The 25,020-nt window shown below is 47.8% G+C and overlaps 1 protein-coding gene across 1 annotated transcript in view; it reads right to left on the bottom strand.

Annotated features, from left to right (window-relative positions):
* The window catches only part of CREG2 (cellular repressor of E1A stimulated genes 2), a 367,884-nt gene extending 344,376 nt beyond the window's left edge, over window positions 1-23,508 (bottom strand). The window contains exons 1-2 of the mRNA XM_059943156.1: window positions 23,101-23,508; window positions 20,720-20,889 (exon numbers count right to left, since the gene is read on the bottom strand). Of these exons, the coding sequence (XP_059799139.1) occupies window positions 20,720-20,889; window positions 23,101-23,508 (578 nt within the window). The remainder of the gene's footprint in view (window positions 1-20,719; window positions 20,890-23,100) is intronic.
* Between the last annotated feature and the right edge of the window lie 1,512 nt (window positions 23,509-25,020).

Genomic DNA, 25,020 nt, shown 5'->3' with positions numbered 1-25,020 from the left:
GTCATGTTCACAGGCCACAGGATTCCAGAATCAAACCTCCATCATGTTCCCAGGATACAGCGTTCCACAATCAAATTGATGTCATATTCCCAGGCCACAGGGTTCCAGAACCAAACCGATGTCATGTTCCCAGGCCACAAGCTTCCAGAATCAAACCTCAGACATGTTCCCAGGTAACAGGGTTCCAGAATCAAACCTCAGCCATGTTCCCACGTCACAAGGTTCCAGAATTAAACCTCAGTCATGTTCCCAGGCCACAGGATTCCAGAACCAAACCTCCGTCATGTTCCCAGGATACAGCAGCGTTCCACAATCAAATTGATGTCATATTCCCAGGCCACAGTGTTCCAGAACCAAACCGATGTCATGTTCCCAGGTAACAAGCTTCCAGAATCAAACCTCAGACATGTTCCCAGGTAACAGGGTTCCAGAATCAAACCTCAGACATGTTCCCAGGTAACAGGGTTCCAGAATCAAACCTCAGACATGTTCCCCCGTCACAAGGTTCCAGAATCAAACCTCAGTCATGTTCCCAGGCCACAGGATTCCAGAATCAAACCTCCGTCATGTTCCCAGGATACAGCGTTCCACAATCAAATTGATGTCATATTCCCAGGCCACCGGGTTCCAGAACCAAAACGATGTCATGTTCCCAGGCCACAAGCTTCCAGAATCAAAGCTCAGACATCTTCCCAGGTAACAGGGATCCAGAATTAAACCTCAGACATGTTCCCACGATACAAGGTTCCAGAATCAAACCTCAGTCATGTTCCCAGGCCACAGGATTCCAGAATCAAACCTCAATAAGGTTCCCAGGCCACAGGGTTCCAGAATCAAACCTCAGACATGTTCCCAGGACACTGGGTTCCAGAATCAAACCTCAGTCATGTTCCCAGGCCACAGGGTTCAAGAATCAAACCTCAGACATGTTCCCACGATACAAGGTTCCAGAATCAAACCTCAGTCATGTTCCCAGGCCACAGGATTCCAGAATCAAACCTCAGACATGTTCCCAGGTAACAGGGTTCCAGAATCAAACCTCAGACATGTTCCCACGTCACAAGGTTCCAGAATTAAACCTCAGTCATGTTCACAGGCCACAGGATTCCAGAATCAAACCTCCGTCATGTTCCCAGGATACAGCGTTCCACAATCAAATTGATGTCATATTCCCAGGCCACAGGGTTCCAGAACCAAACCGATATCATGTTCCCAGGCCACAAGCTTCCAGAATCAAACCTCAGACATGTTCCCAGGTAACAGGGTTCCAGAATCAAACCTCAGACATGTTCCCACGTCACAAGGTTCCAGAATTAAACCTCAGTCATGTTCCCAGGCCACAGGATTCCAGAACCAAACCTCTGTCATGTTCCCAGGATACAGCGTTCCACAATCAAATTGATGTCATATTCCCAGGCCACAGTGTTCCAGAACCAAACCGATGTCATGTTCCCAGGTAACAAGCTTCCAGAATCAAACCTCAGACATGTTCCCAGGTAACAGGGTTCCAGAATCAAACCTCAGACATGTTCCCAGGTAGCAGGGTTCCAGAATCAAACCTCAGACATGTTCCCACGATACAAGGTTCCAGAATCAAACCTCAGTCATGTTCCCAGGCCACAGGATTCCAGAATCAAACCTCCGTCATGTTCCCAGGATACAGCGTTCCACAATCAAATTGATGTCATATTCCCAGGCCACAGGGTTCCAGAACCAAACCGATGTCATGTTCCCAGGTAAGAAGCTTCCAGAATCAAACCTCAGACATGTTCCCAGGTAACAGAGTTCCAGAATCAAACCTCAGTCATATTCCCAGGCCACAGGGTTCCAGAATGAAGCCTCAGTCATTTTCCCAGGCCAGAGGGTTACAAAGTAAAAGCTCAGTCATGTTCCCAGGCAAAAGGGTTCCACAATTAAATTGATGTCATATTCCCAGGACACAGGTTTCCGGAATCAAACCGATGTCATGTTCCCGGGCCACAAGTTTCCAGAATCAAACTTCAGACATGTTCCCAGGTAACAGGGTTCCAGAATCAAACCTCAGTCATGTTCCCAGGCCACGGGGTTCCAGAATCAAGCCTCAGTCATTTTCCCAGCGCAGAGGGTTCCACAACCAAATCTCAGCCGTGTTCTCAGGCCACAGGGTTTGAGAATCAAACCTCAGTCATGTTCCCAGGCCACAGGATTCCAGAATCAAACCTCCGTCATGTTCCCAGGATACAGCGTTCCACAATAAAATTGATGTCATATTCCCAGTCCACAGGTTTCCAGAACCAAAACGATGTCATGTTCTCAGGCCACAAGCTTCCAGAATCAAACCTCAGACATGCTCCCAGGTAACAGGGTTCCAGAATCAAACCTCAGACATGTTCCCACGTCACAAGGTTCCAGAATTAAACCTCAGTCATGTTCCCAGGCCACAAGATTGCAGAATCAAACCTCCGTCATGTTCCCAGGATACAGCGTTCCACAATGAAATTGATGTCATATTTCCAGGACACAGGTTTCCGGAATCAAACCGATGTCATGTTCCCGGGCCACAAGTTTCCAGAATCAAACTTCAGACATGTTCCCAGGCCACAGGGTTCCAGAATCAAGCCTCAGTCATTTTCCCAGGCCAGAGGGTTCCAAAGTAAAAGCTCAGTCATGTTCCCAGGCAAAAGGGTTCCAAAAACAAACCTTAGTCATGTTCCCACACCACAGGGTTCTAGAATCAAACCTCACGCATATTTCCAGGCCACAGGCTTCCAGAATCAAACCTCAGTAATGTTCCCAGGCCACAGGGTTCCAGAATCAAACATCAGACATGTTCCCAGGCCACAGGCTTCCAGAATCAAACCTCAGTAAGGTTCCCAGGCCACAGGGTTCCAGAATCAAACCTCAGACATGTTCCCAGGCCACTGGGTTCCAGAATCAAAACTCAGTCATGTTCCCAGGCCACAGGGTTCCAGAATCAAACCGATGTCATGTTCCCAGGCCACAGGTTTCCACAATCAAACCGTTGTTATGTTCCCAGGCCACAGGGATCCAGAATTAAACCTCACTCATATTCCCAGGGCAAAGAGTTCTACAACCAAACCGATGTCATATTCCCAGGCCACAGGATGCCACAGTCAAGGCTCAGTCACGTTCCCAGGGCACAGGGTTCTACAACCAAACCGATGTCATATTCCCAGGCCACAGGATTCCACAGTCAAGGCTCAGTCATGTTCCCAGGCCACAGGATTCAACAACCAAACCGATGTCATTTGCCCAGGCCACAGGGTTCGACAATAAAAGCTCAGTCATGTTCCCAGGCCACAGGATTCCAGAATCAAACCTCAGTCATGTTCCAGGCCACAGGGTTCCACAATCAAACCTCAGTCATGTTCCCAGGACACAGGGATCCACAATCAAGCCTCAGCAATGTTCCCAGGACACTGGGTTCCACAATGAAACCTAAGTCATGTTCCCAGGACACAGGGTTCCACAATCAAACCTCAGTCATACTCCCAGGCCACAGGGTTCCACAATCCAATCTTAGTCATGTTCAAAGGGCATAGGGTTTCAAAATCAAACCTCAGTCATGTTCCCAGGACACAAGGTTCCACCATCAAACCTCAGTCATGTTCCCAGGCCACAGGGTTCCAGAATCAAACCTCAGTAATGTTCCCAGGCCACAGGGTTCCACAATTAAATTGATGTCATATTCCCAGGACACAGGTTTCCGGAATCAAACCGATGTCATGTTCCCGGGCCACAAGTTTCCAGAATCAAACTTCAGACATGTTCCCAGGTAACAGGGTTCCAGAATCAAACCTCAGTCATGTTCCCAGGCCACGGGGTTCCAGAATCAAGCCTCAGTCATTTTCCCAGCGCAGAGGGTTCCACAACCAAATCTCAGCCGTGTTCTCAGGCCACAGGGTTTGAGAATCAAACCTCAGTCATGTTCCCAGGCCACAGGATTCCAGAATCAAACCTCCGTCATGTTCCCAGGATACAGCGTTCCACAATAAAATTGATGTCATATTCCCAGTCCACAGGTTTCCAGAACCAAAACGATGTCATGTTCTCAGGCCACAAGCTTCCAGAATCAAACCTCAGACATGCTCCCAGGTAACAGGGTTCCAGAATCAAACCTCAGACATGTTCCCACGTCACAAGGTTCCAGAATTAAACCTCAGTCATGTTCCCAGGCCACAGGATTGCAGAATCAAACGTCCGTCATGTTCCCAGGATACAGCGTTCCACAATCAAATTGATGTCATATTTCCAGGACACAGGTTTCCGGAATCAAACCGATGTCATGTTCCCGGGCCACAAGTTTCCAGAATCAAACTTCAGACATGTTCCCAGGCCACTGGGTTCCAGAATCAAACCTCAGTCATGTTCCCAGGCCACAGGGTTCCAGAATCAAACCGATGTCATGTTCCCAGGCCATAGGTTTCCGGAATCAAACCGATGTCATGTGTCCGGGCCACAAGTTTCCAGAATCAAACCTCAGACATGTTCCCAGGTAACAGGGTTCCAGAATCAAACCTCAGACATGTTCCCACGATACAAGGTTCCAGAATCAAACCTCAGACATGTTCCCATGTAACAGGTTTCCAGAATCAAGCCTCAGTCGTTTTCCCAGCGCAGAGGGTTCCACAATCAAATCTCAGCCGTGTTCCCAGGTCACAGGGTTTGAGAATCAAACCTCAGTCATGTTCCCAAGCCACAGGGTTCCACAATCAAATTGATGTCATATTCCCAGGCCACAGGGTTCCAGAACCAAACCGATGTCATGTTCCCAGGTAACAAGCTTCCAGAATCACACCTCAGACATGTTCGCAGGTAACAGGGTTCCAGAATCAAACCTCAGACATGTTCCCACGTCACAAGGTTCCAGAATTAAACCTCAGTCATGTTCCCAGGCCACAGGATTCCAGAATCAAACCTCCGTCATGTTCCCAGGATACAGCGTTCCACAATCAAATTGATATCATATTCCCTGGCCACAGGGTTCCAATACCAAACCGATGTTATGTTCCCAGGTAACAAGCTTCCAGAATCAAACCTTAGACATGTTCCCAGGTAACAGGGTTCCAGAATCAAACCTCAGACATGGTCCTATGACACCAGGTTCCAGAATTAAACCTCACTCATGCTCCCAGGGCACAGCGTTCCACAACCAAACCGATATCATGTTCCCAGGTCACAGGGTTCCACAATCAAATTGATGTCATATTCCCAGGCCACAGGTATACAGAACCAAACCGATGTCATGTTCCCAGGTAACAAGCTTCCAGAATCAAACCTCAGACATGTTCCCAGGTAACAGGGCTCCAGAATCAAACCTCAGACATATTCCCATGACACAAGTTTCCAGAATTAAACCTCAGTCATGTTCCCAGGGCAAAGGGTTCCACAACAAAGCCAATGTCATATTCCCAGACCACAGGGTTCAACAGTCAAGGCTCAGTCATGTTCCGAGGCAACATGGTTCCAGAATCAAGCCTCAGTCATTTTCCCAGCGCAGAGGGTTCCACAATCAAATCTCAGCCGTGTTCTCAGGCCACAGGGTTTGAGAATCAAACCTCAGTCATGTTCCCAGGCCACAGGTTCCCACAATCAAATTGATGTCATATTCCCAGGGCACAGGGTTCCAGAACCAAACCGATGTCATGTTCCCAGGACACAAGCTTCCAGAATCAAACCTCAGACATGTTCCCAGGTAACAGGGTTCCAGAATCAAACCTCAGACATGTTCTCATGACACAAGGTTCCAGAATTAAACCTCAGTCATGTTCCCAGGCCACAGGATTCCAGAATCAAACCTCCGTCATGTTCCCAGGATACAGCGTTCCACAATCAAATTGATGTCATATTCCCAGGCCACAGGGTTCCAGAACCAAACCGATGTCATGTTCCCAGGCCACAAGCTTCCAGAATTAAACCTCAGACATGTTCCTAGGTAACAGGGTTCCAGAATCAAACCTCAGACATGTTCCCACGACACAAGTTTCCAGAATTAAACCTCAGTCATGTTCCCAGGGCACAGGGTTCCACAACCAAACCGATGTCATGTTCCCAGGCCACAGGGTTCCACAATCAAATTGATGTTATCTTCCCAGGCCATAGGGTTCCAGAACCACACCGATGTCATGTTCCCAGGCCACAAGATTCCAGAATCAAACCTCAGACATGTTCCAGGTAACAGGTTTCCAGAATCAAACCTCAGACATGTTCCCACGTCACAAGGTTCCAGAATTAAACCTCAGTCATGTTCCCAGGCCACAGGATTCCAGAATCAAACCTCCGTCATGTTCCCAGGATACAGCGTTCCACAATCAAATTGATGTCATATTCCCAGGCCACAGGCTTCCAGAATCAAACTTCAGTAAGGTTCCCAGGCCACAGGGTTCCAGAATCAAACCTCAGACATGTTCCCAGGCCACTGGGTTCCAGAACCAAACCGATGTCATGTTCCCAGGTAACAAGCTTCCAGAATCAAACCTCAGACATGTTCCCAGGTAACAGGGTTCCAGAATCAAACCTCAGTCATATTCCCAGGCCACAGGGTTCCAGAATCAAGCCTCAGTCATTTTCCCAGGTCAGAGGGGTCCAAAGTAAAAGCTCAGTCATGTTCCCAGGCAAAAGGGTTCCAAAATCAAACCTTAGTCATGTTCCCACACCACAGGGTTCTAGAATCAAACCTCACTCATGTTTCCAGGCCACAGGCTTCCAGAATCAAACCTCCGTCATGTTCCCAGGATACAGCGTTCCACAATCAAATTGATGTCATATTCCCAGGCCACAGGGTTCCAGAACCAAACCGATGTCATGTTCCCAGGCAACAATCTTCCAGAATCAAACCGCAGACATGTTCCCAGGTAACAGGTTTCCAGAATCAATCCTGAGACATGTTCCCACAACACAAGGTTCCACCATCAAACCTCAGTCATGTTCCCAGGCCACAGGGTTCCAGAATCAAACCTCAGTCATGTTCCCAGGCCAGAGGGTTCCGAAATCTAACCTCAGTTATGTTCCCAGGCCACAGGATTCCACAATCAAACCGTTGTTATGTTCCCAGGCCACAGGGTTCTAGAATCAAACCTCAGTAATGTTGCCAGGCCACAAGGTTCCAGAATTAAACCTCAGACATGTTCCCAGGCCACAGGGTTCAACAATCAAACCTCAGTCATGATCCCAGGACACAGGGTTCCACAATGAAATCTTAGTCATGTTCTCAGGGCACAGGGTTTCAAAATCAAACCTCAGTCATGTTCCTGGACAGAAAGTTCCACCATCAAACCTCATTCATGTTCTCAGGCCACAGAGTTCCAGAATCAAACCTCAGTCATGATCCCAGGCCAGAGGGTTTCACAATCAAACCTCAGTCATGTTCCCAGGCCACAGGTTTCCACAATCAAACCGTTGTTATGTTCCCAGGCCACAGGGATCCAGAATTAAACCTCACTCATATTCCCAGGGCAAAGAGTTCTACAACCAAACCGATGTCATATTCCCAGGCCACAGGATGCCACAGTCAAGGCTCAGTCACGTTCCCAGGGCACAGGGTTCTACAACCAAACCGATGTCATATTCCCAGGCCACAGGATTCCACAGTCAAGGCTCAGTCATGTTCCCAGGCCACAGGATTCAACAACCAAACCGATGTCATTTGCCCAGGCCACAGGGTTCGACAATAAAAGCTCAGTCATGTTCCCAGGCCACAGGATTCCAGAATCAAACCTCAGTCATGTTCCAGGCCACAGGGTTCCACAATCAAACCTCAGTCATGTTCCCAGGACACAGGGATCCACAATCAAGCCTCAGCAATGTTCCCAGGACACTGGGTTGCACAATGAAACCTAAGTCATGTTCCCAGGACACAGGGTTCCACAATCAAACCTCAGTCATACTCCCAGGTCACAGGGTTCCACAATCAAATCTTAGTCATGTTCAAAGGGCATAGGGTTTCAAAATCAAACCTCAGTCATGTTCCCAGGCCACAGGGTTCCAGAAGGAAACCTGGTCATGTTCCCAGCCCACAGGCTTCCAGAATGAAACCTCGGTCCTGTTCCCAGGCCCTGAGCTAGCAGCCAGATTGGGACCATGATGTCGTGGAGGCCCCCGGGATGCGCTGACCCCTCATCCCCCCGTCCGGTGGTCCTGGCGGCCGCAGGCTGGGGTGCCCTGGCGGCTCGTCCCAGCTCTGCTGGCCCCTGACCGGATGCTGCCCTGCAACTCCTTCCGCGATGCCGCCAAGCTCCCTCTGCCATCTGCCCGCTCAGCTGAGTCCCCCCCTGGGCTGGCAGGGTGCAGTGCTCAGCTCTGGCCACCTGAGAATCTTAACTCCACCGCGGTCCCCCTGGCCTCAGCCTGGACGATGTTGAAATAGGACAGCAGGGAATCCCGTGGTGGTTCACTGGTTCAGACTCCGCACTTCCACTGCAGGGGACATGGGTGTGATCCCTGATCGGGGAACTAAGATCCCGCATGCCGTGAGGCACAGCCAAAAAAAAAAAAAAAAAAAGAAAGAAAGAAATAGGACAGCACCTCCCCACAGAGTCCTGCACAGACCACAGGAGCCCTCAGAGTGCGCTCTGCTTTTTTCCTTATCCCGCATCACGGCGGATCCAGGGGCTGTCTCTCTAGTCTAACATGTAACACACACATTACCTAGTGCCCCCATCCCTGCACTGAAGGTTCAGTTGTTCTTTTCCAGACTCCTATTGTCTACCTTGCTGAGAGGCGTGCAGCAAACGATGAACTAGAAGATGGGTAGCTGCCTGGTGCTGGACCCCTTCATTCACTGGAAAGGAAAGAAGGGGTCGACAGGGAGAGCAGAAGCCGGGTGGCAGGGGGGCGCTGGACCAGGAGGAGAGCCAGCTGCAGAGACGGTGCGGTGGAGACAGGGGATGTTGCGGAAACTGAATACCGTATTATCCATTTGTCTGTCTTCCAGCTTTCAGGCGCTCAGTTTCCTAACCTGGAAAATGAAAGGCAGGAGTGGACGGCCAGGGCTCTGCCAGGCTGAAAGTACTTCTAAGTACACTGGAGTCTTGTCCCATTTTACAGGGAAAGCTTTGCTGCTGCATGAATCACATCTGCCTGCAGCTCAGTCAGTCAGGAGAAAAAGGCGGAAAGGAAGTGAGTGAACCAGGATCAGCAAGGGGCGGGGGGCGCGTGCAAACACCCCCTGTCCTGGCAGACTGAGGGGGCCGAGTGGTCCTCTCGGAGGGAGGGGTCTGGGTCTGGGCCCAGGGGCTGAGACCCAGGCAGTGCTCACGAGTGAAAAGAAAGAAAGTCAGACAGAAAATGAAATGCATCCTGGGGAACAATTGCTGGGACTCGAAAATTTGAGCACAGCCTTAAGATGGGACTAGAGCAGTAAAGAATGGAAGGAACTTTCAGGAGGTTAGTATCTTACATTTGAAGGCCAAGTCAGGTTGAGTTGGATGAGATGGAAAGGATGGAGAGGTGGATGGATAGACAGGATGTAAAGATGCTGAGTTGGTGGAAATCACAGCTACAATGTGGAATTCTATTCCTCCCCTGTTGTGGAAGGGCATGGCTTTAACAAAGGGGGGCCCTTTATATACGTGGTCATGTGTTAGATCTCCCCCTCTGGATTCAAATGACTGATGACAAAGAAGCAGGGAGGACCCTGTGTCTCTAAGTCTTACCTATGCGTGCCTGGCATTAGTGAAGTGCTCAGTGCATATCATGTGAGGGACAAATTCTCATTCTCAATGCAATATTTAGTATGTTCCTATGTACAAAGGATGCCTAATTCAATTAATGTTTAATTGAATTCATTATCAGTATCTCCTACTTTGTCTTTACATTATTAGAGTATCAGCTTTCCTTCTCAAATCCCTTCGTAAGCCAATTAATTAAAATCTTTTTTTTTTCTTGGTCAGACATTTTCTTAGTATTTCTACACACTAGATAACTTAGGTACACTTCTGTATTATCTCAGGAAAGTTACTTCAATTGTGTGTTTTTCTCATGGGGAAGGTCCAGCTTATAGAAGCAAAAGATTCAACTTCAATTTTAAAAAATCGTTTTAAAAAAAAAACAAAGCCCAAATTTAAAAGTTAGGGCAAAAAAAAAAAAAGAAGAAGAAGCAAAAGGACATTGACCAAGAATATGTACAATTGGAATGTCATATTGAATCTTTAGTTTTTCTGTTTCTTCCAATGACTAAAGAAGAGAAAATTAGATAAAAATGCATTAGGAGAATACTTGCAGATTATATGTCTGATAAGGGTCATATCCAGAATGTATAAAGAACTCTTACAATCTAATATAAAAAGGCAAATAACCCAATTTAAAAATAGGTAAAGGCTTTGAATAGACAGTTCTCCAAAGAAGATTTACAAATAGCCAATAAACACATAAGACACTCAGCATCATTAGTCATTAGGGAAATGCATATCAAAACCATAATGCGACACCACTTTGCACCCATTAGGATGGCTATAATAAAAAAGGCAGACAATAACAAGTGTTGGTGAGAATGTAGATGAACTGGAGCCCTCATACATTGCTGGTGGGAATATAAAATGGTGCAGCCACTGCGGAAAACAGTTCTGCAAAAAGTTAAACATAAAGTTACCATATGATCCAGCAATTCCACGCCTAGATATATACCAAAGAGAATGGAAAACATATGTCCATACAAAACTTACACACAAATACTCACAGCAGCATTCTAATAGCCAAAATGTGGAAACAAATTTCCATCAACTGATGGCTGGATAAATAAAATGTGGCATATTCATACAATGGAATAGTATTTGTCTATAAAAAGGAATGAAGTACTGATACATGTTACAACATAATGAACCCAGAAAACATTGTGCTAAGTGAAAGAAAGTAGTCACAAAAGCCACATAATAAACACCAATGTTCATAGCAGCACTATTTACAATAGCCAAGACATGGAAGTAACTTGTGTCCATCAACAGATGAATGGATAAAGAAGATGTGGTATATATATACAATGAACCATCACTCAGCCATAAAAAAAGGAATGAAATATTGCCATTTGCAGCAACATGGACAGATCTAGAGTTTATCATACTAAGTGAAGTCAGACAGAGAAAGACAAATGTTATATGACATCACTTACATGTGGAATCCAAAAAAATAATACAACTATTTACAAAACAGAAACAGACTCACAGACGTAGAAAACAAACTTCTGGCTACCAAAAAGGAAAGGGAAGGGGAGGGATAAATTAGGAGTATGGGATTAACAGATACACACCACTACAAATAAAATAGGTAAACAACAAGGATTTACTGTATAGCACAGGGAACTATATTCAGTATCTTATAATAACCTATAATGGAAAAGAACCTGAAGATGTACACCTGCAACTAACACAATATTGTAAATCAACTATAGTTAAGTTTAAAAAGCCACATATTATATAATTCCATTTATATGAAATGTCCAGAATAGGCAAATCTACGGAGACAGAAGATAAATTGGTGACTGCCAGAGGCTAGGGGCCTTGTAATAAAACCCTTACATCTATCTTAACTCTTAAAAGCTTTCTGGTGGGTGTATATTTATGGGACTTACAACCTCATTGTCAATTCATGTCATGTCAGCTCACAATGGAATCATGTCGAACAGGTAAGTAGAACATTTGGGAACTGGATGGCAAGAAGGAGCTGGAAGATGCAGGAAAATGGTAACATAAGGACAGAGAAACCGGAATCATCAGTGGCTTCATGAAATGCATCCCCTGGGAACCATGGGCACAAAAATTCATGGAGCTGAAACAAAATAAGGGAGAGAGAAGTGGCTGCAGGTTGCTAGGTGAGCTGGCCAGAGAAATGAGTAGAAAAAGGAAGAGAATACTCAAACATCTGCTCACTAAGCTTTCTCTCTGCAGGGTTCTCTGACTCTCTTCCCAGACAGCTCTTTTATTTTATTTTAAACTTATTTAATTTATTTATTTATTTTTGGCTGTGTTGGGTCTTCGTTGCTGCACGCAGGCTTTCTCTAGTCGCAGCGAGCGTGGGCTACTCTTCGTTGCGGTGCGCGGGCTTCTCATCCCAGTGGCTTCTCTTGTTCCAGAGCACGGGCTCTAGGTGCACGGGCTTCAGTAGTTGTGGCATGTGGGTTCAGTAGTTGTGGCTTGCAGCCTCTATAGTGCAGGCTCAGTAGTTGTGGCGCACGGGCTTAGCTGCTCCGGTGCATGTGAGATCTTCCCGGACCAGGGCGCAAACCCGTGTCCCCTACATTGGCAGGCTGATTCTTAACCATTGCACCACCAGGGAAGTCCCCAGACAGCTCTTTTAAAAGCTACTTGAGGGCTTCCCTGGTGGCACAGTGGTTAAAAATCCGTCTGCCAATGCAGGGGACATGGGTTCGAGCCCTGGTCCGGGAAGATCCCACATGCCCCGGAGCAACTAAGCCCACGTGCCACAACTACTGAAGCCCGCGTATCTAGAGCTCGTGCTCCATAACAAGAGAAGTCACTGCAATGAGAAGCCTGTGCACCGCAACAAAGAGTAGCCCCTGCTCGCCGCAACTAGAGAAAGCCCGTGTGCAGCAACGAAAACCCAACGCAGCCAAAAATAAATAAATTAAAAAAAAAAAAAAAAGTTACTTAAGTTAATGTTAACTTTCTGATTACAGGAACGTGTGGGCATAGGAGAAGAGGTAACATGAACCTGGACAGACAGCAATTTATTTAGAAGATTTATACGTTGCCTTCAAGGGGAATGAACAAAATTCAGAGAAGAGAAAGTGAACTCAGCGTCTTTATCTGATTAGGGCTGGGCCCTGTTCTTTGAAATGCTCATCATGTCCCAGGTGGGCGTGAGATACACCTTGGCTATTAGAAGGCAAGCTGCTGCAAGCACAGGCTTATTCTGTATGTTCACCTGATGGGGCTCATCTAAGGGACGACGGAAGGGTGCCCTACACGCAGCTCTAGGGAGCAGCTCGCAGAGCCTGCGTTTGGAATTAGGCTGGGCTGAGGCTTTCAGCTATCATTCAACAATATCTTTTCTTCTGACAAAAACCGTTGAAAAGATAGAGATGGCTAAGGGGCATTTAGATTTCTGGAATCTCTTTTTATTTTCAGCACAGAAAAAAAGGATTAAACTCAGTGCATACAATTTGGTTGTTTGTGCTAAGTGTTCATCTGGGACCCACGGCACATAAAGGCAGGCCAACCCTCCCACCAACACCCTCCTCTTGTTTATCCTGTTTCACCAAAGCAGTTTCTTCTCCTGTCAACATGCCTATAAAATGCAGGGCCTGCTCATAGGCTAGGGCAGGAATCTATGCTCAAGCACATTCCCCGAAACTGTATGTGAGCAACACCTTTTGATGTGTGATTCTTCAGCGCTGAATTGCCTCTGTAATAGGCACCCCGTATGGGTAATCATTCTGAAAGGCTCCCATTCTTGGTCCTATATGCCCACAGGGCTTCAATCTAGTCATGGTCTGGCACCTCCCCTTCAGAAACTAGATACCTTTGAAAACTAGAATCTTAGCATCTCCTCTGATGCCAAATCACAGAGGCCTGGTCAATCAGAGCTCTGACCACTGTTTGGGCAGGGATGCTTTCGGCCTGGGACAGGAAAGGGGCTGTGACCCATGGCAATGGCCACGACCACCTGTTGTTAAAAGGCTTTTGGGGAAAAGGAAAAAAGCGTCTTCAGATCTTCCTTTCTTGATAATCAACTCTGTCTTTCTAGAAACCTAGCATTTGTCCAAACTATCAAATGAAAACATTTTTTCATTTTAGGAAAAGCCTCTGGATTCCATTTATTTCCAGATCTTCAACATGAAAGATGAGGTTATGCCAGCAGAATGTGGTTCATTCTCGTCCTGAGGGCTTGCTTTGCTTTGGCTAAGAAGATGCAAAACCTAAACCCACGGCATTCAGGCCTGCGAGCTCGGTAAGGAAAGACGTTTCAATGGAAGAGAAATTTCTCAAGTGGGCTTTCTTTGTCAAGTCAATTTTCAGTGAATCTCTATACAACTGGGCCCCCGGTCTGAGCATAAATTCACTGAGTCCCAGGAGCGTCTGTACATGCTGATGTGTTGAAGGGAGAGGAAATGGGAAAGAAGAGGTTGCTGGTGAATCTTGCAATCTGGAATCTTATTCTCAACTTGTCATCTTCACCTGAGCTAGGAAACAGATTCACCTCCCTAATTCATCTAACGAATTAAATGAAGAAATCACAGCACAAAGGGGTAAACAGAATAACTGAATAAAACAAACTGTAAACAAACTAACAATAATTAGGCAAGACATGTTTGTAGGTTCTGGTTTGGATGGATGTAATGAACGACGAGGTGGAAAAGCCACTTCCCCTCCTACAATTCTCACACTGTCATCTTGACTTTGTTTTATAAATGATGTGAGTCATCCGGGGGCTGGACCGCGGTTCTCAGCAGGCCTTCACTGGAAACCCAAGAAATGCATATCAGACCCACCCCACGTCCTAACTAACCTAAAGCAGTGTCAGAACTCACCTCGGAGCTCCTTCAAACTGTGAAGCCTTGTCCCCCCAAGTGGTTCTCATCTTTGGGCTGGGGGAGGGGCAAGGCTGTCCAGATCATTATGGTATGTCACCCTCACTCTGTCTCCATGGAATTGAAAGTCACTCCACTACTCTAATTTGTGAGAGTTTGCTCTTTATAGCCTCCCTGTAGCAATCTAGACGCTGTTCTCACTTACTGTGTCTTCTCCACTCTCGGACTACCTTGACTCCAGCTAACCATGAAGCCAGAAGGCCCGCAGATTTCCCCTTCCCTCTCCAGCACAAAGCGAGGTGCTGAATAGGTAAGATACTCCAGAAACTTTCCTTGGTTACTCTGTCCTTTTTCAGTACTGACAGTCGTTGTCTACTTATCATCCTGTCTGATTCATTTTCCAAATTTTCTCCTCCAGGAAGGACAGGGTAATAGCACCTAGTTCAATATCTCCTGAGATGGGAGTCAAGACGACTGTGCCCCCCAAAAATGGACAAGTAGATCAATGGAACAGAATTGAGAGCCCAGAAATAAACCCACACACCTATGGTCAATTAACCTTTGACAAAGAAGGCAAGAATAACAATGGAGGAAAGACAGTCTCTTCAACAAATGGTGTTGGGAAAAGCTGGACAGCTACACATAAATCAATGGAGTTAGAACACCCACACACGCCATACACAAAAATAAACTCAAAATGGTTTAAAGACCTAAATATAAGCCATGACACCATAAAACTCCTAGAAGAGAACATAGGTAAAGCGTTCTCAGACATAAATCATAGGAATATTTTCTTAGATCAGTCTCCAAAGGCAAAAGAAATATAAGCAAACATAAACAAATGGGACGTAATCAAACTTAAAAGCTTTTGCACAGCAAAGGAAACAATCAACAAAACAAAAAGACAACCTATGGACTGGGAGAAAATATTTGCAAATGATGCGACCGACAAGGGGTTAATATCCAAAATATACAAACAGCTCATACAACTCAATATCAAAAGAACAAACAACCCAATCAAAAAATGGGCAGAAGACCTGAATAGACATTTCTCCAAAGAAGACATACATATGGCCAACAGGTACATGAAAAGATGCTCAACATCTCTAATTACTAGAGAAATGCAAATCGAAACTACAATGAGGTATCATCTCACACTGGTCAGAATGGCCATCATCAAAATGTCTACAAGGAATAAATGCTGGAGAGGGTATGGAGAAAAGGGAACCTTCCTACACTGTTGGTGGGAATGTAAATTGGTGTAGCCACTATGGAGAACAGTATGGATGTTCCTTAAAAAACTAAAAATAGAACTATCATATGATCCAGCAATCCCACTCCTGGGCATATATCCAGAAAAGATGAAAATTCTAACTCGAAAAGATACACGCACCCCAATGTTCATAGCAGCACTATTTACAATAGCCTAGATGTGGAAACAACCTAAATGTCCATCAACAGATGAATGGATAAAGATGATGTGGTACCTATATATACCATTGAATACTACTCAGCCATAAGAAAGGGTGAAATAATGCCATTTGCAACGACATGGATGGACTTTGAGGGCATTATGCTGAGATAAATCAGACAGAGACAAATACTGCATGATATCCCTTATATGTGGAATCTAAAAAAGCCAAACTCATAGAAACAGAGATTCAATGGTGGTTACCAGGGCCTGGGGGTTCGGGAGCTGGGGAGATGTTGGTCAAGATGCACAAACTTGCAGTTAGAAGACGAATAAGTCCTGGAGATCTAATGCACAACATAGTGATTATATTCAACAGTACTGTGTTACAGGGACTTCCCTGGTGGTCCAGTGGTAAAGAATCTGCCTTCCAATGCAGAGGACGTGGGTTGGATCCCTGGTCAAGGAACTAAGATCCCACATGCTGCTGGGCAACTAAGCCCAAGTGTCACAGCTATTGAGCTCACGTGCCTCAACCAGAGAAGAGAAAACCCGCACACCACAACTAAAGAGAAGCCCGAGCACAGCAGCTAAGATCCCGTGTGCCACAACTAAGACCCAACGCAGCCAAAAAAAATAAAATTAAAATTAAATTAAAAAAAAAAAAAAAAACAGCAAAAAACCCCCCAATACTGTATTATAAACTTCAAAGTTGCTAAAAGACTAGATCTTAAACGTTCTCACCACAAAAAAGAACTGATAATTATGTGACGTGACAGAGATGTTAGCTAAGACTTCAGGGATAACCATATTGCAATACATACATGTATCAAATTAACACCATGTCCAACGTTATACATCAATTATATCTCAATTTTTTAAAAAAGCATTTCTTAGCTGTATGCCAGACACATACATCAGTTTAGATTACAAGTTTTCAGGTTAAACCTCTCCACTTAATAAAACTAGGGTATAAATCACAGGCTAAGTCAATCAGCAAAGGATTAGTCACTATTATTTATTCTGAGAGGGAGGCAGGTGTCCTCCAGGCAGGGCCTCCTAGGCCATATTCAGGATTTTGCTATTTTTCCTAATGAAGGAGTTTAAGCAGGGGAATCCCAGGGTCTTATACGGGTTTTGAAATATTACTTCAGATATTGGATTGAGGATGAAATCAAGGTGAGAGAGAGTGAACTGGGGAGACCAGTTGGGGGCAACTGTAGCGTACGTTCTCAGAATAGATAATAGTTGAATACGTGAAACCACACACACACATCTATCTATCTATCACCTATCATCATCCATCTCTCTCTCCCTCTCTCTCTCTATCTTGTCCACCCATCTGCTTATTAAACACATACACATTATATATACAACTGTCCTGCACACCCAATGGAGCTCTAAAGTACAGAGGGCCAGCTCAGCCTGCCCTGGCAGTGGAATCAGACTTACCTTCGCTCCTGTTTGTTGGACGGCTTCCTTCTCAAGCTATGTCCTGTCGGTGGAGGCCGAGCTCACCAGACTGCCCCAGTCCAGCCTCTGCAGGAACCAGGGCTAACCCTGATGGATGCAAGAGGCAGGCCTGCAGCTGAGATGCCCGGTGGACCCCGCAGGAAACGGCTGGGAAGGCACCTCTTGCCTCCTCTCAGAGCATTAGTGGCCACGCTGCTTCCTCTCTGTCCGACCTTGGTTCATGGTTCAGGCTCTGAGGGCTCCTCAGACGAACATGGCCCCCCAGGCCTGCAGGAGTCTCAGGATGCATCGTGTAGACAGGCCTGGTCCTGGCTTTGTCTTCCCGCTTAGGGAAAATCCACCTCCACCGCAAGGCACAGACAGGCAGAGGGACATGAGCGCACAACATGCACCAGATCTGATGGTAAAAATGCTGCTGCAAGTTTGCAGTTCCCAAGAACACCTGCTTCACAGAACGGAGGCGATTCTCGTGCTTGCCAAAGGTCAAAGGATCAGGCGTCCTTGATTTACCGTCATCATCGTGAGAAGTGGCTGCTTTTCTGGATCTCCCTGCTCTGTGGGAATCTCTGCAGGCCGGGATCAGGCAGGAGGGCAGCTTCCTGCCGCCTTGCAGGCGGCCCCTGGAACTTCACGCAGGTGCTTGTCAGGGAAGTTCTTAGCCACGGACCTTTCCACCTGATGCTTCTTTAGGCTCCCGTGGCCCGAGGAGCGTTGTTCAACTCAGGGCTCTGCTCTTTGCCCCGCTTTGACTTGTTAAGTCTCTGTGCTCAACACTACCAAGATTCTGGAGGCAAAACCTACAGGGTGATGCTACATTTGGAACGTGAACTTCACGCAGATGAATCACACCTGGGCCGGAGCAGGTCCTGCAAAGTAGTGGATCCCGGGGGGACCACAAGCCTCATTGTCTGATAATCCCTGCTTCGAGGCGTGATGCTTACTGAGGCCACAGTTAATTTTGTAGATATTTATTTACATTATATTTTAAGACTTCAGAAGCTGGCACAGTGCGCGAGAGTAGAGTTTCACATGAGGGCTTAGACAGAGGGGTACCAGTGGATGGCGGCTCATCCCTCCTCCTCCAGGCCAGAGTTACAAGGGTCTGGGATTCTGATGCCCTTGGCCCTGGGGGGTGGGGTGGGGCTGGGTGGTCCCCTCCGGCCGTGAGCTGCCTCATCCACGTACCCTGGTGTGCTGCACGGAGGTCTGCAAGTCCAAGCGCGACCTGCTGTGAAGAGGGTCCGCACACATGGCCCCAGGCCGTGGAGGCAAGCGTGCCCAGCTCTCATGGATCTGAATCTCCCACCCCGGCCCCCGGAGAGGGCCTCTCTAAGCTGGATTTCTCATGGCCCCAAGCTCCCGCTGACGGCTGCCTGGGACCTTCCAGCAGGCAATTCCCTCCACAACCTGAGTGCTGCGGTACCGGCTCTGCTCTGTGTTCTGTGCCCACCTCCAGGGACAGGTGTGCTCTGGGGTCTGCGATCAACGTGCCCTGCACAACGGCTGCTTTTAGGCTGCCCGAATGAGGAACACCTCAGACGTCTAGAAAGGTATCTGGGAATATACTTCTAGTAACAGCAAGCTTGACTGGCCAAGAACAAGGAGAGACTATTCCATGAAAAAAGGAGGCAGTCCTTTTCCTGGCTTCCTGCCATCCCCGATAGGGCACTGGGTCAGCTGAACTGCCTCCACCCGGATGGGTGGATCTCCCATCAGCTCCCAGGGGTAAGCGACAGGGTCTTACCCAGGCTGCATTTCATGGCGCATTGTTGCTTTGATTATTACCACTATCCCCTCCTCAAAGAACTGACACATTTGTTTGCTTAATATGTTTTTCATATTTTGCATAAAGAGTCATAGCATTTTGGAGCTGGGGGTGTCTTATCCCAGTTCTTAAAGCATCACTACATTACAGGTGAAGGGACTTGCCCAAGGCCCCCCGCTTTCTCTGCTACTCCTGCAGGGGTGCCCTCCCACGTGCGTCCCGCCCCCTGCCCTCCCCAAGCTTGGCACAGACACGGCGGTGGCAGGATTGGACCTCAAGCTCCGCATTTTGATTTCGGACAAAGGTGTTGGATACAGTACTCCATTTTTGCCCAACAGTCCTTCCTTTTAGAGAGTTTTTGAGAAAGTGATTTAAGGGACTCTGGGTCTTTATTGCACACACCTCACTGGGGCAGGTAGAAATTAATTTGAAAAACAATAAGTAGATTCTACTTACGCTGCATGTGCCTTGGAGACAAACCACTGTCTCTTCCTTCACTCCCCTCCCCTCCCCCACCCCTGCCTTTGCCGTAACAAAGAGAGCTGCCATTTACCCACCCAGTGTTGTGCAAGAAAGACGCTGCAAATCTTTCCAACTCTCCCCATCACCCTAGGAGGTAGAAACTGCTATTCCCATTTTACAGATGAGGAAACTGAGGCTCCCAAAGGTTCAATAACTTGCGCCAAATCACACAGCTTGGTGAGTGGTAGAATTCTATTGATCTGATTCCACAGCTATATATACTCTTTCCACGTGAAAATACATTTCTACAACATACGTTGCCAATGTATCTGGAACACATCGGCTCTAGGTTTTTAATTGTTTGAAATGACTTGTATTCTAAACCAAGATCAGCTTCATATTTAAGTTTTGTATCTTCTGGAGATGTGTCTTAGGAGCCTAAGATATAACTGTGAAAAACCATTTGGGGCTTCCCTGGTGGCGCAGTGGTTGGGAATATGCCTGCCAATGCAGGGGACGCGGGTTCGATCCCTGGTCTGGGAAGATCCCACATGCCGCGGAGCAACTGGGCCCGTGAGCCACAACTACTGAGCCTGCGCGTCTGGAGCCTGTGCTCCGCAACAAGAGAGGCCGCGACAGTGAGAGGCCCGCGCACCATGATGAAAAGTGGCCCCTGCTTGCCGCAACTAGAGAAAGCCCTCGCACAGAAACGAAGACCCAACACAGCCAAAATATAAATTAAAAAAAAAAAAAAAAAAAGAGTTCTAGGCCTCATACTTTAAAAAACAAACAAACAAAAAAAAAAACCATTTGGAAATCACATTAAGAGGTTAAGATCACTGCCATCATCAGAATAAAGTCATGATTTCAATAATTTTTTTCAAAGCAAAAAAGAACCTTCAAAACTACCTAGTCCACCACTTAATTTCATAGATGAGGAAAGCAATGTGGAGAACCCAGTGACTTGGCCACAGTCTCGGAGCTGGTGAGACCCAGAGCCAGGCCCAGAACCTGCCCCCTGGCCAAGTGGCAAAGACATTGCTTTGCATCTCAGGACCCCGTTAAAGCCACAGCCTCCCTGCCTTGTGCAGAGGACCTGGATGGGGGAGGCTGGGCCCTTGCCTACCTGCAGAACTCTCCTTCGGATTCCGGCAGCAGGAGGGAGGCCGTGGGGTTCTTCATCAGATCAGCCACCAGGAGGTCCTTGGGTGTCACATAGAAGAAAGGAACCCCCGTGCTGTTGTTGAAGGGGCCGTCACTGACCGGCAGGCAGTTCCCAAATGGCAGTCCTGGGATCTAACAAACACCAAAAAAGGCCTTTTCAATGCAGGGTTGTGGATTGACTTGAGCTGGGAGCTTAGTCTGTGTCTCTGACCAGGAAATATAGCATTGGGGGCGCGAAGGCAGCATGGCGTCACCGTGGTTTTGACAGGTCATGAATCAAAGCGAAGTGGTTCCCAACCTGCCCACTTCACCCAGCGATGGCTCCAGAATGTCTATAGAGGAGCTTAGCAGTGGCATCTGTAGAGGAGGGGCGGTTAGGGGATTATTCTTGAAGCTGCAGGTACATAGCAAACACACTCTATTAAATTGAAAGTTATTTGGGGGAAAGGCAATGAAAATCATGGAAGGGTGGAGGGTCACGAAAACCTTTCTCACAAGCTAGCCCTTGGGAGCCCCACTGCCTTCACCACCTCCCCCATATTTTTGGCAACTTTGGGGATAGAATCTAAGTCTTAACCTAACATCTTACCTGGTCTTTGGACTCCAGGAACTTTCTGTTATTGTTTCCTTTAGGGTCACACCACTCTCTCACTTATTAGTCACACTTTTAAATTGTAATCAATAATATTTTAATAGTATAACTCAGCAACTTACGGGAATTTGCTTTCTTACCCTTCTAGCTTCAAGGAAGACACATAAACATGCTAAGCCAATTTTTTGCTCACGATCATCCAGTAGAGCAGATGAAATTCTCAGACATGTACACAAATATTTCTTAGGTTTTTTCCCAAGCCCTGCTGGGTCCAGCATCATGACCTTTACCCTTCACAGAGCGTTCCTCATTGTTACTTAGCTCAGAACTCAGGGGCTGTCTTTGTCTTTGAAGTGTTGCATGACAACAGTGTGTAGAATTGTGATAGGGGTGGCTTTAATTTTTTAAGAAAACCCAATGTTAAGAAATCCTACAAAATGCTAATATGTCATTCCCAGATCCTGTTTTTCAGCTGGTCACTCACAAACCGAGTAGAGTCATGCTTTGCACACATGCCAGGCACGTAGTAAATGTTCTCTGAATTTATTGCATTTGGAGTATACGTCAATACTGGAAAAGGGAACTACAAACAAAGCTAAGAAAAGGGATGTTGAAAGTCATAATACCTTGACTACATTGGCACTAGAGTTTTAATTGCTTGAAGTGATCTGTGTTTTAAACCAAGATCAGCTTCATATTTAAGCTTCATATCTTCTGAAGGTATGTCTTAGGAGCATAAGATATAGCTGTGAAGAACTATTAGGAAGCTGTGAAAGAGCTTAAGATCATTTCTCATCAAAATAAAGTTGTCATTTAGATATTTTTTTTTCAGAGCATAAAAGGACCTTCAAAACTACCTAGTCCACCACTTAATTTCATAGATGAGGAAAGCAAAGTGGAGAACCCATTGACTTGGCCACAGTCTCAGAGCTGGTGAGACCCAGAGCTGGGCCCAGAACCTTCCCCCTGGCCAATGACTTACACACTCCATAAAACAGTTTTTTTTTTTTTTTTTGCATGAAGTAAATAGGAGTTCAAATTACTGCCCTGTAATAAAACCCTTACAGCTACCTTAACAGCCCTAAAAGCTTTCTGGAGGGTGTACACGTACGGATGTTACATCCTCACCATGTATCCACGGATTTCCACTTCACGTGGAATCATGTCTAACAGGTGAGTAAAACATCTGTGAAACGAACGATGAAAGCTGCAGCTGAGGACAGCGCTGTCACTCCAACATTTACACGCTTTGCACAATAAATCTCCTTTCCAGAACAGTTCTCGAATTCCATTTATTAAAATGCAAGTTTCCACCAAAGCCCCGGTCCCCACTTGGGTTCGGGGTCAGTAGGTGATGGGGCAGCTCTGGTCTATGGGCGGGCAGGGGCTGGACGCGCTACTCGGTGACGCCAAAGGTGGCTCTGGCTTCTTTTGTCCAGGTCTCTGGTCGGGCGCTGGTTATTTGCACGCCTCTTTGGCCATTTCAAGACTGCGCTTCTCGCTTCTCGACTGCGCTTCGGTCCCCGTCCACCTGGCAGGAAGCCTGCTTGTCGTCCCCTCCCCCAGCACCACCCCCCCTCCTGCCTTTGCCAGGGTGCCAGGGTAACCGAAGCACAATCTGGCTGCATTACTTACACGCTGTCCACGCCGATCCAGCCCCCAGCGCACGTCTGCTAGACCTGGATCCGAGCGCGGGAGTGGCCCCAGGCTCTCCCTGTCCCCTGCACGCCGCTCCCGGCCGCGTGGCTTACCTTCTCGTGGGCGGACACGGTGGCCAGACAGCCCCAGGCGCTGGCGTGGGCCAGGAAGCGGGCGGTGCCCGGGCGCAGCCTCGCGCCGCCCTCGCGCCGGTAGGAGAACATCCCGGGCGGCGCGGGGGACGGCCTGGCGCGGGCGGTGCCCTCCGGGGGCGCCAGGTGAGCGTCCTCCTCGTGCGCCGAGGCCGGGAAGCTCCGCTGCCAGATGCTGCGCGAGTCTTCCAGCAGCGCGGGCAGCGCCCCCTCGGTGGAGGCGCTGTCTAGCTCCTCGTCCGCCTCGTTGGTGACGGCCCAGGACACGGAGCTCACGAGCACGTAGCCCGCGGCCCGGGACAGCAGGGCGCTGCAGCACAGTAGCCAGGACAGGCGCGGCCCGGGCTGCCGGCCGCGGCGCCCGGACATCTTGCGCGGCGCGCCCGGCCCCGGGGACCGCGGGCAGCGCCCCCCGACGGCGGACGCGGAGAGGGACCCGCTGCCCCCGCCGCAGGCGCCCGGGGGCGTGGGGCCCGGGGCCGCCCTCGCAGCCGTACGCCGCGTGGGGAGGTGGGGCTCCGCACGCGCCGCAGACCCGGTGCGCAGTCCTCCCCGCGCGCCGGGGCCGGGGTTGCGCTTCTTTCCCGCTGGATGGCACGGGTTCTGCAGCCAGACGGGGGGGGGGCGTTCAAATCCCGGCTCAGCGCACTCCTCCACTCACCAGCTGCGTGGCCCTGCCGAGTCACGTAGGCTCTCTGTGCCCGGTTCCTTCATTAGGAAACGCAGAAAACAGTATTTACATCATGGGAGTGAGGGATGGGAGGATGGCACGGGTTAGTATTTGGAGAGGCTTAGAACAGTGTGTGGTGCGGAGTAAGCGTTATGTGCTGTGAAACAGACACAAGGTAGGGATGGTTATCATTTTATGGAAGAGGAAGCCGAGCGAATGATGAAGATTAGCACCAAGTCCGTCTGAGGCCAAAGCCCATCCTCTTGCTCTGTAAGGACCGTGACCATCTTACGCTTCGCTGTGACAGGAGGGCATTGCTTCCAGTTCATCTAAAAGCAGAATCAAATTGCTCACTACGCATACACTAAAATAAAGTGGAGTCAGCAGCACCCAGGGAGAATGTGGCCGGGACGGTGTGGCAGAGGATTGTATGAAATGCACCACCCTTAAACACATTCTCTTATTGATGGGAAGTTGGCTTGTTTCCAATAATAAAGTTTTATGAACAGTCTTGTATTCTGATGTGTTGGTATCTTTTATGCTCTGTCTCACTTCTCTGGGCTCCTCTGTTTTCTCCTGTTGTCGCTGTGGTAACGAACTAGTGGTGGTACAGACAGCAGCAGGTTACCTCACCAATCTGCCTGCCCCTTGCTTTCTGCCTCAGGGCCTCTGTGCCAACTGCCACGTGGGACATAGGTAGGGTTCCACTGAGCAATGTGAAAACCCACGAGTGCAGAACATTAACCCCCCCATTGCCACGACCTTTGGCGAATGGGTACAAAAGCCAGAGGATAAATACCCCCACTTCCAAGTCACAAGTGGATGATTCTGAAGGCCACTCTCCACAATTTCATGTGTTAACTTGACTGGGCTAAGGGATGCCCAGATAGCTGGTAAAATGTTATTTCTGGGCCTGTCTGTGTTTCTGGGAGAGATTAGCATTTGCATCAGATTGAGTAAAGATCACCCTCACCAATGCAGTGGTCGTCATCCAATCCAATGAAGGCCTGAATGGGACAGAAAGGCAGAGCAAGGACCAGTTTGCTCTCTGCCTAAGCGGGACATCCTTGTTCTGCTGCCCTTGGACATCGACACTCCTGGTTCTGGAGCCTTTGGACTCAGGCTGGGACTCACTGCATTGGTCCCCCTGGTTCTCAGGCCTTCGAGATGTCAGGTTTGAGAGCCCTCACCAGAAACTGGATCAGCTGGAA

Source organism: Balaenoptera ricei, chromosome 13 (assembly GCF_028023285.1).
Source record: "Balaenoptera ricei isolate mBalRic1 chromosome 13, mBalRic1.hap2, whole genome shotgun sequence".
Lineage (NCBI taxonomy): Eukaryota > Metazoa > Chordata > Mammalia > Artiodactyla > Balaenopteridae > Balaenoptera > Balaenoptera ricei.
This window is presented reverse-complemented; position numbering and strand designations above follow the sequence as displayed.